This window comes from Mytilus trossulus, chromosome 6, assembly GCF_036588685.1.
Source record: "Mytilus trossulus isolate FHL-02 chromosome 6, PNRI_Mtr1.1.1.hap1, whole genome shotgun sequence".
Taxonomy (NCBI): domain Eukaryota; kingdom Metazoa; phylum Mollusca; class Bivalvia; order Mytilida; family Mytilidae; genus Mytilus; species Mytilus trossulus.
Window position 1 is genome coordinate 16255802 of NC_086378.1, and position 18230 is coordinate 16274031.

Genomic DNA, 18230 nt, shown 5'->3' on the forward strand with positions numbered 1-18230 from the left:
GCATACTCAATATAGATTAACCAACCAATATCTCGGTTAGCAGAGTGTCGGCCGTGTAAAATATATTATCACTTAATTCAAGTATTGAGACAATCCTCATTTCCAACTTTACATTTTTCTAGTTCCAAATCAATTTCGATTCTAAGTAAAAGTATCTTATTTTCCAGTTAATATAGCTTAAAATAAAACTTACAAAATGCATTGCTCGGATATTCACCAGCTTTGAATTTAGAAATGTCACGTTAGAACTGTCAAATTTCTTGTTTGAGAGAGAAATAGGAATCACATAAATTCCTCATTCCTTATTAAAAAAATATTAAGTCGAAATTCCAAAATCAGCATTTTTTTGTTGTTTTTGTTTGTTGATATGCGGATGATATAATTAAATCTAGACAACGTGATGGCTCCACCACCTCTATATAGATCTGGAGTAACTGTTTATAACAAAGTCAATGGGAGACTTTGTTGCAGATGTTATTGTGTCTGATAGACAAAAATGATGCCCCTGCAGAGGCTTAGTTTTATTTATAAATTATACAAATCTACGGGGGCACATAGGTTTATGGTTCATTGGAGGACTACCTCTTAAAGAAATAAATAATCCAAAGGTGAACAACGTTCAACTTTCTCCCAAAAGAGAACTTATGTATTGCGATAAAACCCCTGGCTATATGCACACCTTCAATATATGTACAAAAAGCTAGCAAAGTTAACACGTCCTAGTGTTCTAACAGTAGGAAAAGTTATCTAGAAATGCTATGCACGTCTAATACAAGTACACACTCCAAAAATGATTAAGTTCAACTACCTGACAAATATTAATAAAATTTACAACATACACACATATGTACAAACAGCAAAGTGACATTTTTCTAGGATTCAAACTGCAGAAGAAACTATGCAAAATAACTATTTACCCATAAATGGACGGACGGACAAAAAGACAGAAGGACGGAAGGACGAAACGAAGGACCACCAGGGATAAAGCAATTTTCAGTTGCGGGGGCATTACATCAAAGAATCAAATAGTTATAAATAAGGAGATGAAGTATGATTGTCGACGAGATCAGAGACATACTATAAGTGAATGTAAGCAACAACAGGCACACGTACAACCTTCAACAAAAGATCCAACATATACCGTATAGTCGGCTATAAAAGGCCCGTACAAGTGTCGCAGGACAAACAAAACAAATAACAGATTTATTTGTAACAAACATTTTTCAAAAACAAAAACAACAGATCTGAACCACCAATAACAACTGGACCTTCATGTTCCTGACTACGGACAAACACTTACTAGTACTTAATATATCAACACTGTACTTGCATATGAGAGCGCTAATCCCTAACAGTTTTTTGACCTGTGATAACCTAGATCCCTCAATGATAATTGTGGCCAAGTATGGCTTAGTTTGGCCCAATAGTTTTAGAGAAGAAGATTTTTGTAAAAGTTAACGACGACGACGGACGACGACAGACGACGGTCGACGGACGACGGACGACGACGACAGACGATGGACATAAAATGATGAGAAAAGCTCAATTGGCCCTTCAGGCCAGCTGCAGGTAATCATGAGCTAAAAAACAATATTATGCAAAACCAAATGTAGGAGATTGAAACTAACTATAACATATATAACAAAATCAAAAAAAGAAATTACACTGATTTCAATATAATATTTCATACTCACACTCAACAATAACACTGACAGTTGAAGATGTCTTACTCCCGTAGGTATTTATCGCCGTACACATATAACTCCCTGCTTGATTACGATCAATGTTCTGTAGATGAAGTACTGATAAAGCTCCGCTACGAATATTTGGTCCTGTCCATGACATTGAACAGTTAGGATTACATTCAGCTGTGCATGTGATAGGACCAATATCTCCTGTTGTTTCTATTACCATGTATATCAGTGTGTTTGGTTCTATGTTAACCTGTTCTGGTCCGTCTGCAATAACAACAGTACATTGATATAGAACTTTCATTATTTAGTCACCATGCTTTTTCAAATTTTGTGATGTTCTATTTTATTGTGTGGGTAATGTTAAGCTTTGTTTGATCTTAATTCACTACATTGTAGTACCCATGTCTACTGTCACTGTGTTAGTTGCTTAACTGTATAACGATGTAGTTTTGAAGCAGCTGATATTACAACATAAACTATTATTTATTTTATCGGTTTAAAACAGACTACAAAATTCCATACCATCGTATAATAATGTGATCAAAGATGACCAAAGTCTTTATACAACTTACATGTGTACATGTCAAAAGAACACAGAAAACAATATTAAAAAGATGTTTATGATAATCTCAATAAACTAACGTCAGTATATTAGTGGGGTGGCCAGAGGTTACCATCTTCAAAAGGTGACAACGTTTTTGGTAGGGAACCAGATGTAATCAATATCAAAATATGATTTACTTACAAATGTTGTGATACATGTATGCAGTACGTTTAAATAAATAACACGTTCAATTGGTATGACCTACCTATATGTTAATTACTAGTATGCCTATATATTTCCCACTATTCTGTTGTACTAGACGGAATATTACTGTTATCAAAATTAACGTCTGTTTAACATATCTGATAATTGTGTAATTGCAAATAATATACGTGGTCAATAATATTACGTATTGTTACTTAATAATATATGTTTTCTCATTATGAATCACTATGTCAATTTCCCACAAATCCGCGTTAGCGTGCTTTGTCAGTTTAAAAAAAATCGTATCATATGTGTACTTTTCCTTTCATACAAAAATGTTCATGTCATACAAAACAAGAATGCATGGTAATACATAGAGACCAGCTGACATATTAATCTGTAAAAATAAATTCAACAACAATGTTTATAAAAACAGGATATTAATCACGATCATGTTGTGCTTTGACATGTATTATGGCATGTATTAATATTAAACTTACACATAACCTTTATTTTCACTATAAAAGACATCTCACTGCCAATAACATTTGTAGCCGTACACCGGTAGTCTCCAGCTTGGTTTCTATCGATGTTCTGTAAATTTAATACAGATGTGGTACCATCAGGAATATTAGGTCCATTCCATGTCATTGTACATTCAGGTGTACAATCGGCTGTACAACTAATTGGTCCAACGCTGTCTGTGGTCTCTTGAACAGTGTAAACCTGACTTGATGGGGTTATGGTGACCTTGGTTGGACGATCTATAAGCACGAAAGACAGTATTTATACTTTTTCATTATTTATGTGCTATTTCGTAACTTTGTTGTCCATTCATTCTAGCCTTGCTTTTTTGTGTATTCATTTCCCAAATTCCCCCTTCTATCCCACCATTAGTTTAAAATGAAAGGCGAAAGATAATAAAGGGATATTCATTCTCATTCATGGAAAACAAACGAACACAAACATTCTAATAAACGGAAAAGACCGAAAGACACGCAACAATTTACAAAACACAAAAAAGATAGAAAAAACTGAGCAACACAAACCCCATTAAACTACGGTGGTGATTTTATACACCGCAGGAGGTTTATTTACAATTACGTAACTAATATTTAAACACGAATATTTTAAACAGTACTAAGGGAATTTCCCATGTTGACGCTTAGTTGTCTTGTGCATTTTGGTACTAGTTCCCCTTCATATTAGATGATTATATGTATCAGATGCTAAATAATACGTTATTTTTCTTCTAATGTTTATATGTTTGGCCGTTTATAACAAATTCCTGCATAAATATAACATGTTTACACTATATGTCAAGTTATTTAAAGTCTGTATGTACTCAGCTTAATAGAAAAAAATACACAGAAATCGTATGGGGATAATGTGCTTACAATTGACAATAACACTAATGTAAATAGATGTCTTATTCCAGGCCTGATTTGATGCACTGCAAAAAAAGTTTCCTGTCTGGTTCCTGAACAAATTTCGTAGGTATAATACAGATGAGGTCATGGAGGTATCACCAGTGTATTTTGGTCCAATCCATCTGACTTCACATTCAGGTTTGCAGTCATGGGCTTTACAAGTAACTGGTCCAACACTACCTGTTGACTCATTAACTGTGTATTTCAGTGTTTGTGAGGATATGGTAACATTGCTAGGCCCATCTGAAATAATAAAGTAATATCGTATCGTGTTTATTATGTTTTCATTTCATTGGATGGCAATCATGAAAACTTAAGTGTCACTTGAACCTCATGAAGCCTGTATATTTTGAAATGTTGTTTGATACATATTTGTCATATTATATCTGGAAGTGTGCAAAACATGTTTAGAAAATGTTGAAGAGAAAATTCATTTAAATGATGTTAGTCGGAAAATGTTGTGTATCTAAACTTAAACATGTATAAACTGGCCAGTATAGCTAAGTTAGAACAAAATAACACCCAAAAAATCAATGAACTGATTATATGTATTACATATCTCAAATACTATAACGTTAGCTTGACCCGGTTCAAACAATATCATATCAATAGTCAATGTACACGAACTTCCAAAACTCATCTGGAGTAATGATCAATCTTATGTTAAGTTACATTATAAAGTTTTACATAAACCAATTTCATTTGAGGGAACCGTCACCAAGTTTAATTTGAATAATTTCCTCTTTTAACTTCAATTTGGAAATTAAGAAATTAAATTGTATCTCAATCCACTGAAGATAAATATGTTTAAACTTAATACATGATATAAATTCCCCCGCTATAATTTGAATTATATTCAAGTTAATGAGGTTCCATAAGGACAATCCTCAAATATTTAATATTGATAGGTGCGCCATATACATCCTCAATGCTCTTCAACTTTGTACTTGTTTAGGTTTATAAATATTTTTGATTTGAGCGTCACTGATGAGTGTTATGTAGAAGAAACGCGCGTCTAGCGTACTTAATTATAATCCTGGTACCTATGGTAACTATATTTAGCACATTTTGTTACTTGAACAATTAAATTCAAAATCATGTCTCAGATTTTCAAAACATCAATAGAAAACAAACTATATCTAAACAGAATTAGAGATTTCTTATGAATAATCTTGAAAAAATATCTTGGAGGTTTACCAGTCAGGGGCGTTACTTATATATTAAGTAGTTTTTGTTTTTAAGAATAATGAAATCACTTAATAGAGTTATTTTAAATTTCAATAGAAGCTTAGACTAAATGTAGTTTTCATGAATTTTTATATCATTTTATATCTTAAATTAAGGAATTAATTAGATTTGAGAGGACTATATAGATAAAGGTATATTAAAAAAAAATGACATCAATATTACTTAATAAGTTATTTTATACATTTCAACAAAAATAGTAATAACACTTATTGAAGGAACATATGTTATTGATCATGTTGATGTTGGTTACAAGTTATAAATAACTTCAAGTCTTAATTAATTCACAAGTATTTATCTATTTATATCAGTCTACCTTCAAGATTTTGGAGGAAAATGATAATTTAATATATATAGTCCCATGAGATCATAAGCGTCAGTATGAAGGATAAGTGCGTCAGAAAGATAATCAGTGTTTCAGAAAGATTATATTTTATATTTTATGGGGAAAATAACCAAATGACTGTGAAAATTTGTTAAAGCTAGTAAAATCTGTATAATTGGACACCTATAAATAAAAATAATATTCAGAAAAGCTACTTAGATAAATAATATTTAAAATAGCCTCGTTTTTAACATAACTTATATAGGTAATATTAATTGTTACTTATTTAAGTAATACCTCTGTCTGTTTTCGAGAGACTGGAATATAACAGAAAAATCTCAGACATAGGTTTGGAGGTCGAACTGAATGTTGATAACAAAAATTCATCAGAAATTTTGTAATGATATGAATCACAGGGTAGCAAATTTCAATCAATTGTAAAATAACATTATAAATTAGTAGATAGTTATTGTGTACTTCTAACTTCTCACTAAATCTGTAAAAATTCTGTCAGGAGAACTGTTCTAGATAAGTACGTATAACTCTGAGCCAAACATCTTTTAGTCAGTTCTAGATAGAACAGTTGTAACCTAGAACTGATTTAGTTAGTTCTTCCTAGAACTGATTTGGACAGTTCTAACTAGAACTGATCGTGACAGGTCTACCCTAAAACAGTTTTAGACATTTCTAGCTAGAACTGTCCAAATATTTGGTCCGTTCTACTTCTAGAACAGTTCTACGGTTATAATGAATTTCAAATTATACAGCTAGAATTGATTTATAAAATCTACGACTAAATTTGATTTATAAATTCTACGGCTAGAATTCATTTTTAATTTGTAAGAACTCTTTGTCAAAATATAAAGGCTTCGGCAAAATAGCAATTAATATTATATAGAGTTTTGCTATTTTTGCCGGTTTTATTTCAGATTAATAATCGGCAAGAGAACATGTTTAACCCCGCCATATTCTGCATGTTTGTGCCTGTTCCAAGTCGACAAGAGCCTGTAATTCAGACATTTTCTCTTGTTGGTGTTTACATAAGTTATTTGTTATTTTTCATTTATAGGTCGTTGGTATTAGGGGGAGGGGTATTATTGTTTGAATTGCTTTACACTTGTCATTCCGGGAGTCAGGATTGCTCGTTATCAAATGACAAACTATCTTATCTCATTAACCAAATGTTAATTTGTTTCCCAATTCACAAATGAGATATCTGTTTACGAGTTGTTTATATACCTCGGACGAAACTGTTACACAAAAATCTTTTGACCGCATCAATCTAAACTGACAGTACTTGCTCTTTCTTTCTGTAAATCAATATAGCAGCACAGTACTTCGAATCAGTTATAATTTTAGATCATGAGGGACGGTAATATACAAGTTACAGCAAAATTGGAAATTGTGTCCGCATTAATATATACTGGACGGACCCAGCCATTTTAAAAGGGGGGAGTTCCAACTTTACGCTCCCATTCAAATGCAATGATATTTTAAAAAGGGGGGTTCTAACCCCTGGAACTCCCCTCCCCCTGGATCTGTCAATGAGCAAGTCCTCTTTTCATTCAAAATATTGAATCATAAACAATTTACAAATTTCAGTTCTTTTCATATTTCAGACTGAGTCGTGTAATAAAATCTTTTAAACGCATTAACCAAAACTTACCATATTTGCTTTTTTTTTATGTAAATCTTTATAGCTGCATAGTAATTCAGTTATAATTTTAGGTCAAGAGTGACTGTAATATATAAAAACTGCAATATTGTAAATTTCGCATCACTTGAGAGTGCCAGCATTTCCTATTTCTATTTAAAATATTATATTGCATTATCAAAACATATCAGTAGTTTTCATACCTCAGACGTACTCATGTAACAAAAATATCATCAATCAAAACTGACCATATTTGACAGCATCAACCAAAACTTACCATATTTGATGAATCAAACAAAAAAGACCATATTTGCGCTTTTTTTGTAACTCTTAAACATTGTAGGCGCATAGTAAATCTGGAATAATTTTATGTAAGGATGAATTGTATAATCAGGATAATTATACAAATGATAGAAATATTGGAACACAATGCTACCTAATTTCGTGTGCATCAACTTAGAGTGCCAGGATATCCTCTTTGTATCCCAAATAATGCTTTTTAAACAAAAATCAGTAGTTTTCATACCTCAGACTGACTGGTATAACAAAATTACTTGTCCGCATCAACCAAAACTGACCATATTTGCACTTTACTATATTCATGATGTAAATCTTAATAATTGCCAAGTAAATTACTTATATTTTCATATCAGGATGAATTGTTTAATATAAATGAAAGCAATATTGGAAAACACAATTATACTCGCATCAGTTTATAGTGCCAACTGTCCTCTTTTTAATAAAAATTTTGAATCGTAAACTACTTTCAGTAGTTTTGATATCTCAGACGGACTCATATAACAAAATTATTTGTCCGCATCAACCCAAACTGACTATATTTACACTTTATTATGTAAATCTTAATATATATATAGCTCACAGTAAATCACTTATAGTTACATATCACGAGGGGTTGTATAATTCAAATGACAGCAATATTGGAACACATTGTCTACAAAAATATTTCCACATCAATTTCGAGTACCAGCAAGTCTTCTTTTTATTCAAAATATTGAATTGTAAACAAATTTCATAAGTTTCGATATATCAGACTGAGTCGTTTTTACAAAATTATTTGACCGCATCAACCAAAACTAAACATATTTACACTGTATACCTTTTTGTATGGCCTATTTGTAAACCAATAATATTTCTATGTCACGATAGATCCTATGATAAAAAAAACTCTCAGCTATCATTTATAATCGTTCTGGATAAATCAGTCTGGCTAAATTGACGAGATGGTGCAAATGTACAAATATTTTTACGTTATACAACACTTTTTTCATTAATATCCTATAATTCATCCATTGTACAATTTTCGTTGGAATATTTGTCAAAACAGAATCTTCAATCATGATATTGTAAATCCAAGGCAAAAAATGTAATTACGATTAAAATTCCATGAAATAAATGCAGAGTCATATTTTGGAAGAGACTGTTAAAAAGGGGAACGAAGAAACGTACACAATGATGTTTCATAATAAATTATTATGCAATCTTATAAAAAAAAAATTTCCGGTGAGTTGGATAACCTCTCTATCCGCTGCGATATTAGTACATGTAACGTTTGATCAGTAAAAAATGTAATCAAATCTGCTATTATATAGATCATATAGCAAAGTAATTGAAGAGATTTTTATCATAATTATAAAGCGCCATTACTGCAGAGGCGTCATTTAGAACTGTTATACAGTCTTGATTGCTTTAGTCAGTTCTGCTGACAGTTATACTGTTAGAACTCATGTGGACAGTTCTGCCTAGAACAGTTTTAGACAGTTCTACCCTAGAACTGATCCTGACAGTTCTATCTAGAACTGATCCTGACAGTTCTATCTAGAACTGATTTAGTCAGTTCTTCCTAGAATTGATTTTGACAGTTCTACTTAGAACAGTTCTAGGGTAGAACTGTAGAATAGTTCTAAGTTAGAACTGTAGAACAGTTCTAAGGTAGAACTTTTCAAGGTAGAACTGTTCTAGGTAGAACAGTTCTAGGACAGGTTAGAACAGTTATATGACAGATTATTCTGACAGTTCTAATGAGAGGTTAGAAGTGATCTTCACTGTATACATGAAATCATCATCAAATGAAAGATTACCCGGCCACGTACGCTTGTATATTTGTTCATTTGATGAGTTAATGTAGATGGAGGTGTTATTTTTTATCCATAAATTTTTTTATATTTATGAAGGAAAACTTATTGGTAATACATTCTTTGAAATTATCAAATAAAACAGTCTGGTCGGGTCACAAGAGTCAAAATTTTTATTTGAAATTTAAGGCAAAATGGACATTTTGACGCAAATTTCTCGTATGAAGGACAAAACGTTATTTGATACATTATTTGAATCAAACGTTGCATTTCTAATCCATATAATTTTCTTATTTTGTGTTTTTGAATTCTCCAAACAATAATTTAAAAGTGTACATACAAAACATGGTAGGTCACCGTCCATAAAAAAAGATAAAAGTTAATGTTGACAAGAAAATACTATGAAAAAAGGAAGTTAACTTTAAATTCACGAATTGAATAAATTTGAAATTTTTATTTTTTCTTGTTCAGAATTTAATTGGTTTCTTTAGTTACATCAATGGTATTTGGTATTTGAGTGTTTAATATTAAGAGGATGAGTTGTGTACAACCAAGCACGCATTTTTCACATGACCTTCGAACTGAATGATAAATTATTGAAACCTATCTAGGTGTTATATTATTAGCTTGTAATTTTTTGTCCGAGTCGTAATATTTTGGTCTTTTGAGATGAATCGATGATGTATTGTATATTTTTGAAAAAATTGGGACAGACCTTTCGCTGCAAGGTTAAATAATTTACATTTCATGTATGCATGATTGATTGGATGTCCCAAATTTTGTTTTCATTGTTATACAGATAAATGTGAAGTTTTTTAAGTGCGTGTAAAATCAAAGTAGTGTAGGTCATGTGTTATAAAGTCTGCAATGTGACTTGACCTCTGTACCCAAGGTCAATAATTGATCTTTTTTACATGTGAAGCTAGAACTTGTATTTTATTTTTACGGGGAAAAGTGGACGCCTTGTCAAAACCGAAGACAACTTTCTTACTCCAGATTTTGTAATGACATTTACATGTGCAATTTGTGGGTAATTCTAAATTTTACACCTATTGAAACCCCTTTAAGCAATAACCCTTAAACGCATTCACATCCTTCGTTTTGTAGTATGGAACCATGTAATACAATAACAGAGAGATCCATACACTTAAACCCAAGTTATTGTGTTGGAAACTAGAAACATGCTTCTATTTGGTCCTTTTTTGGCCCCTAATTCCTACATATTTTGGGCAATTAATCCAAAGCTTAATCCAGCCTCTCTTTTGTGATGGAACATTGTTGTCAAATTTAGAGATTTTTTTGTTTATCAATGATGTTCTTTGCAAAATATAACAAGATAATGTAATATTTAAGAGATTTATCAATTATTCGGACCTTTAAAACGTACTCAAATATGGTGATGTATTTGCATTACTGTTTTAATAATTTACAAATATGCAAATAAGGCTGTTAAATGGATAATAGTGTGAATTGACAAAAGAACATTTTCTTTATCTTAACTCCTAAATACCTAAAGATTTTGGAAATATATATAATGTTGCCAAGTTGTGACTACCAATTTGGACGAAATATGAGATTTTGCATGGTTTTATGGCAGATTGCCTCTTTAGTTGTTTCAAACAACTGTTTTCGTAACAGTATCATTTAATAAGCATTTGCGTGAATAACTCTCTGGATTAATTAATCATGATTTACTGAAGGTACAATATACATGTAGTCTGTAAACCAAAGTGATACGATGTACAAGGCGTACATGTAATGTATAGAATACTAGTAGTAGTACTTACACCAGATGACAATGGATTTATTCTGAGATCTGACAGTTTGTCCTTTACCATTTACAGCTGTACAGTATATTACTTTCCCGTCGTCTGATTTGAATCCAGTGTATGTCAGTTCACTTGAGGATCTACATTTACCATTATTACAACTAGTATCGGGTTGAAGAATAGCTAAACCAGTTATGTTGTCTGTAGATTTATACCATTGTATCATTGATGATGGTCTACCTGCATTTGTTGTACAAGTGAAGGTTTTACTCCTGTTCACTACAATGCCTAGATTATCATTCGTTGGCTTGGTTGCAATGTATACTTGTGTAATTGGCACTGGAACATAAAGTATTCAAACATTTATATTCAAATGCATAACAGGCATCAATGACAAACTGTACTGCAATATATTTTATAACCTTTAACGTTGTTGGATAACTTTACGAATTTTCATGGCGGTAATTTTCTTTATATAATTGATGCTTAAAAACGTACCCGGACAGCAATGTACGTGTCGCCAGTATGCTCAGTGTGCGAACGTCAAATCACCAATTAAATATAATCAAAGCAGGCATATAACAGTGATTACACATTGAATCAATACTTATGTTTAATGTTGAATTATTATTATATTTTGAAATTTGCATCAACGCTGAGAATCCTATGTTAAATCAGCGTTGGTGTTTAACTTTGAATCGATATCGGATTATAATTCACTTTAACATTGTTTCAACCAATAGCTTAATTTGAATACAGATTGAGAAGCTGAAATAATCTCGTTTGTCGTAAGGATTTGTTTTCAACCAACCCTCAATATCAGGATATGAGACAGACTTAAAAAAAATGTCAGTATTCACATTAAAAGCTTACAAAACCTTTCAACAGATTTATCAAGAAGGGATACAATCACGATACTGTTATCAGGTCATTAAAGATTGCATATTTTGGCTTTAATATTGATTCACTTATAGGGTCTTTGCATCGGAACTAAACACATTTTATTCAAAAAAACTGTTATTTGCATGACACGGGTTATGTTCTTCTCATATATTTTATGATAGTACGATACTAAACCCATAACGGCAGGGATTGTGCCTGATATTCATATGATGCATACATAATCTTTCAATCAGTTTAATTTAGGTATAGAGCTGGCATGTCAGTTAACTGCTAGATGTCTGTTGTTATTTTTGTATAATTGTCATTTTATTTCTTTTCTTTTGTTACATCTTCTGACAGCGAACTCGAACTTCTATTGAACTGATTTTAATGTGCGTAGAGAGTTATGCGTTTAATTTTCTACATTGGCTAGATGTATAGGGAGAGGGTTGAGACCTCAAAAACATGTTTAACCCCGATGCAATTTTGATCCTGACTTAAGTCAGGAGCATCTGGCCTTTGTTACTCTTGTATGATTTTTATTTTTAGTTTCTTGTGTATAATTTTGAGTTATGACGACCAATATCACTGTACAAGTATACCTATTTTTAAAGAGATCAACCGAAGGACGCCTACAGGTGCGTGAGTTTCTTGCTGCATAGAAGTCACATTGGTTGCCTTCGGCTGTTGTCTGCTCTTTGGTCGGGTTGTTGTCGCTTTTACACATTCCTCATTTCCTTTCTCAATTTTATAAACTGTAAATGTTGTATCATTTATCTCTAGTTCGATGGGATAAATGCGTTCATTATAGTCACCAACTGTTAGTGCCTTTGTACTTGTTAGGCTTTATAAATATTTTGATACGAGCGTCACTGATGAGTCTAATGTAGACTTGTATCTTTGTTGGTCTTTCTTTTTTATGAAACAAAGCAATACCAACTTTTTGAATATGTCTTTTAGTTTGGAACAGGGAATACTTGTGTAAAGTGTAAAAAAGTCCCGTTTTGTAATACTATTGCAAGATTTGAAGAGTCTTAGATTATATGTACTCTAAAAGATCTTTTAAACACGTTAGTATTCACATCTGATTCACGCCACTTTCAATAGGCAATTTCACAATAACGCTGAAGCCATGCTTAGATTGCTGATAAAATAGATGTTATTGATTTAAAAAGAGGTTTTTTGGAGCACTTCTAAGAACCAGTAATATACAGTTGTGTGAGGACACTTGTGCAGTTAAGGTATCCAATACAGTGATGGAAAATCCAGTTCATCATCTTTGGTTGAAATTCCGACGGAACATAGAACAGAACTATGATTATCCAGAATTTCCTCTTTGGTAAGTGTTGTGAGGGTATACGTTTTGTGTTTAAGTGAATAGAAAGAGGTTTCGTGGAGCACATGGAAGAACCACCAATATACTGTTGTTTGTAAGGACAAATTCTTAGGTATCAAACTTTTTAAATTGAAACTAGTTACATGCTAAACATCCTCCTTTTCAATGAAACATGATGTGCTCACATTACAAAAATACTATACTGTATTAAGTGTAATCACAACGGAAATTATATATACTTTCGATACAAATGAAAAAAAGGTGTATAGGAAAGATATTGATATTAATAAAGAAAAAAATTCATCACATAAAATGATCAGTAAGACAAATTTTACAAAAAGCAACAGAAAAATAATTCATGTACTAACTTTTTTTATAGAAAAAAGGCTAACGTTATAGGCATACAGATATTGACATATATAATACCGACTCTTGTTTAAATGAACACAGAACTCGAGCATAACATACAATAATTATTTCCTTAATTTTATACCTTTAACAGTATGTTAATTATTGTAGACTCAGTAAGTTAACTTTTGTAGACCAATCAATTGAAAGTTAAACTAAACTTTGCTTTTCATATTTTGACAATTTACCAACAATATCAGACGTGATTGTTTACATCTTAAAACGAGTTACCAGCACGCCATGTTTTTTTTCTCTTCTAAAAATCAACTATTTTCCAAATGATAGCTTACCGTTTGAGCCGATAATTTCGCAGAAGCAGATCGGTATCATATGATGTAGACATTAATCATTCAAATCATTATAATGTTCATTGACCATATAATGATGATTCGGCATCATATCATGACGTTAACTGCACCAAATCATACAAGATTTAACGCACATAATATAATGCCACAACTACATCATATAAAGATGTGTGCACCTGATATAAGGGAAAATGGACATCATATCAGAACATTTGCACATCATATAAGTATGATTTCACATCATATAAGTATATTTGCAAATCACACAAGTATATTTGAAAATCATATACCTTAAATGATCTTTGCACATCATTTAAGTACATTTTGCACATCATATGAGTTATTTGGACATCAAATAAGGATGTTTGAACAATATATAAGGGTTCTTGTACATAATATAAAGGATATTTGCACATCATATATAGAAAAGTGCACATCAGATAATGACAAGTGCACAATATATAAAGGTAAATGCACATTATATAATGACAATGGTCATAACAAGACAGAGTTGTCGTTCCATATGATTGGTGATGTCCCACTGCAACCTCATAAGTATGTGTTATGGTATACTTACGTGTTATTGTTTTTTCCGACATTACTTAAATTTCTTTGATAACCATTTTGAGGCTCGGTTTATATAAAAGACTGATTGATATCATATACTATGTATACAGCCTTTAGCTTCGCATTAGTTTCATTTTATCATATGCTATTTTTATGTTTATGTGTTGTTTATTTCAATTTTGTCTCATTGTAAATAAATATTTTTTACAAGAAGATACTTGTGACTTACCGTAAACATATAGTTCAACAACTGGTGAGTTTGTGGGTATTGATGGTACGCTACACCGCCAGTTACTTCCATGTAAAGTGTCAATGTCATATGAACTAGGTATTGTCAGGTTGTACACACCCACCTTATCATTACAGCGATATTGATAATTCTCGTTGCTACTGCCAAAAAATCGACAAGTGCCATCAGAATTGTCACCTGTTATTGTACATACTACATTACCATCTCTAATGAAAACAATACTGAGTACATTCGATATACAGGATAATGTGAAGTCAACACCAACAGAAGCAATACTAGATGATGAGGTCAGATTTATTGCTGAAAGCAAAGAAATAAAATATTTTGAGAAAATATATAGAAATAAGCGTTAAATTAAAATAATACATAGAATTAAAGATATTTTTTTAGTTATTTCTTTTTAAGAACTGTTTCATTTCTCATTACAATATATCAATGATTCGCACCTACCACAAAGGCCCTGGTAAACTATTATCATAACTTGTTGGCTGTCATGTTTTTTCATCTTTATTATATAGTACAGTGACCAGACCCAATAGTTTTTAGATTTAATCGTCAAACATACTATAATGCTGTATTATATATCATTGGATTCGGTAAAATGAGTATTATTGAAATATCGATGTCGTCAAAAAGAAATGTGGTAACAGTTTTGCATAAAATGAGGTCAAAGATCAAATTCTGTTTTTATTTTTTTCTTCCATACTTTCAAAATTGGAAGAAATATAAAACAAGTTAGGTTTAATTCTAGATACAGACATTTTCTTATATCTATTATCAATGAATTATCCTCAAAATGTTAAAAAAATGAATAGGAAATCGATTTTTTCCTGGAAATTGGCGTTTTTCAAATACTTGTTCTATAACACAAGATCAACACATATTCTGTTAAAATTACAATAGTTACCTTGCCGGCTGACATTCAACCTTAATCAATAAATTGTAAATATTATATTTACCTGCATCCTAGTGTCATGAAGGCATATTTTACATAAGATCATTAAAATTCATGAATTCATTAAAAAAAAGCACTCAATACTTCGCAAATTGTTACAACTCAACATTCAAATCAAAGAGATCCACACAAAAGAATTATATCTTCTGGTTAATTGTCTTGGAACAAGACTTGAAATTTTCTACATAATTCTGACCCTTTACATGACCAAAGCCCAGGACATGTAAGGTTTGTAGTGAACAAACATATGACTTTTTCAAATGCAGATTTTCCTTTCAATGAAGACACAAGATCCTGCAAGAATTCTGCTGAAATATGCCCTTTAAAATACACGGGATGTAATGCATCATTTTACTCTCGCCAACCGTATTCTAAAGATGACCGGATAGGGGTTTAGCAATGTGTAATGCGGTCAAATTTTTTTGTTTGAAACAAAGTACGTAAAACATACTGTTTCAGTGCCGTCTCGGAGGACGGTAACCTGGCTAAACGTACATTTTTACTAGTGGCAAACTTGAATAATTATTATAATTGAGTAGTTTTAAAGAGATAGTTTTTATCATAAACCTGTGAAATTATCTTTCATGCCAAAACAAGGGCTTCATCATTGTCAATATTACCGAAACTCTAAAAACAACTGAAATAGTCGTGCGTGGCCTTCGATTTCTTGTAGACAGTTTGTATACCTACTCCAAACAGAGATGAAGTTGCGTCGCATCCGGTAGGTACATGTGCAGAAGGCAATACTATACAAATTGTTGTGGAAAGACAGACACATAGTTATTGAATGGATGAAAATCTCCGCCCATCATTTACACTGCTAATGTTCCACAAATCGCTTGAATGGAACTATTTTATTTATAGTATCGAACTAACAGAAAAATTTAAATTGTATAAGAGGTCTGTTTGATTGTTCTTCCACTCTTTCATATTTCCCTAAACTCCGTGTCAACGTTTAAGGCATGGGGTATAAGCCTTCTCTTGAGTGCTGAACAAGGTACGACAGCCATGAACAGTGTTGGTATAAATAACTTTGACAATTTCGGAATTAACAAACGTTCTGACTATGTAAAGCTAACATCAGGTAGAATCTCATGGGGTGTGTCAATGTTTTCCAGTCAGGAATACTTCTCCGCTCTATAATATGATACACTGTGATGGAAGCTGCATGAAGTCTCTGTGCGGCGTTCCCTTTCGGCAGACTTTATTGAGTTGTTCGTGTCGAAGCGGTCAAAAACATGTGCTACTATGAGCGCTATAGAAATTCATTGGGACATGTTTTTTTAATAGTAAGCTGCAAGGTCGCCGTATGTTTTACCTTTTTTAGCACTAATAAATTGAACCAATGCCATATCATCTCTTATGTAAGTTGTGAGTGATGGTACAATGGAAGGTAGGGAAAGTGCACAAGAGACTTAACATTTCGAATTGCTTCACAAATCCGACCTGCATGATTTTCTCATGGTGCCGTCATTTTGAAAAGGGGATAATGGAGAATGGGTGCGACAACACATGTTCTATGAACACATCCATCATCTCTACATTTTGCCGAAATCAGTGCACGTCTAATCACAAGAAATGGATTTATGCAATATGAAAGTATTTCCCCCGATTTATTTGTAAGGTTTGTGTTTGACTTTGATATTGGACTATACAAACTTCTTGTGATCTTAAGAAAGATCCCTAGTGATAACATGTTACGACATGTTCAAACCTTCATCGACAACTGTGAGCGAAGAACATCGAATATGTCTTAAAGCATGCATTTAAGTAGATATATTGATAATACATTGAGGGTGGGATTCCACATCAAAGGGATCAGTCATGGATCATTTAAATGGTTCACAATTGCAATAACATAACATGTTCTTCATCTGTTTTCATTGCTGTTGGCTTTGTTTCTTCTTGTGATTTGCATAATTTGCAGCAATTTCATTCCTTTTCAGCATTACACGACTTATGGATTATATGAAATGTTTAGTAAGGGTCTAACAAGCGCAGACTTTTGATTTGTTATGCCTACAGTGCCACCAAATCCCCTTGAGGCTTTTATAACGATCATTTCTGTTGCCATGTCATAGTTCTGTTAAAATGTCCAGGAATCTGTCTAAAAAGCAAAGTAGCCATCTATAAAAGGTGATCGAATGTTCTCAGAACATTGAAGCATATCAAGTATCCACCTTAGTGCGGTACGGTTGGTTACAAAAATATAATGTTACATTTGAGATGACGATCTCAAGGAAGAAACCAATTTCCCTCACGTTCTGCTCTAAAATTTGACAGCTAAATGTCTACTACTTCAAGGAACGTATCTCAGGATATATGTAAATGAAAGTAATACAAAACATCCCAATTGCGTATATGTATATATAAGAGACTGTATATGAGCTTCGAATAGCTCCGTCATATGAGCGTTATGAATTTTGTCTTGCTTGAATTGCTGAAATAGTGCTTCTGAGACAAATGAGTTTTATATTATTGATTAATAAAGGTACACATGTATGAAATATCATATACATGTTAATTATTTTACATTTTGCGTTAGAAAATTATTAAATTAAATTGG

General features: G+C 32.2%; 1 protein-coding gene across 1 annotated transcript; it reads right to left on the reverse strand.

Annotated features, from left to right (window-relative positions):
* Positions 1-1671: 1671 nt before the first annotated feature.
* On the reverse strand, positions 1672-17016 carry LOC134722356 (B-cell receptor CD22-like). Its single transcript, XM_063585970.1, has 6 exons — positions 16983-17016; positions 14689-15009; positions 10977-11297; positions 3840-4115; positions 2943-3206; positions 1672-1958 (listed from the first exon to the last, which is right to left on the reverse strand). Exons 1-6 carry the CDS (start codon positions 17014-17016, stop codon positions 1672-1674), a joined length of 1503 nt encoding a protein of 500 aa, XP_063442040.1.
* Between the last annotated feature and the right edge of the window lie 1214 nt (positions 17017-18230).

What these genes read in the sequence shown, in the direction of transcription:
- LOC134722356 (XM_063585970.1), bottom strand. Translation starts at nt 17,016, where the DNA reads ATGGCATTGGTTCAATTTATTAGTGCTAAAAAAG. An exon ending in TAAATCCATTGTCATCTGGT is followed by an intron (nt 4,116 to 10,976) that starts GTAAGTACTACT and finishes TTATTATTTCAG; the next exon opens with ATGGGCCTAGCAATGTTACC. An exon ending in CATTAGTGTTATTGTCAATT is followed by an intron (nt 3,207 to 3,839) that starts GTAAGCACATTA and finishes TCGTGCTTATAG; the next exon opens with ATCGTCCAACCAAGGTCACC.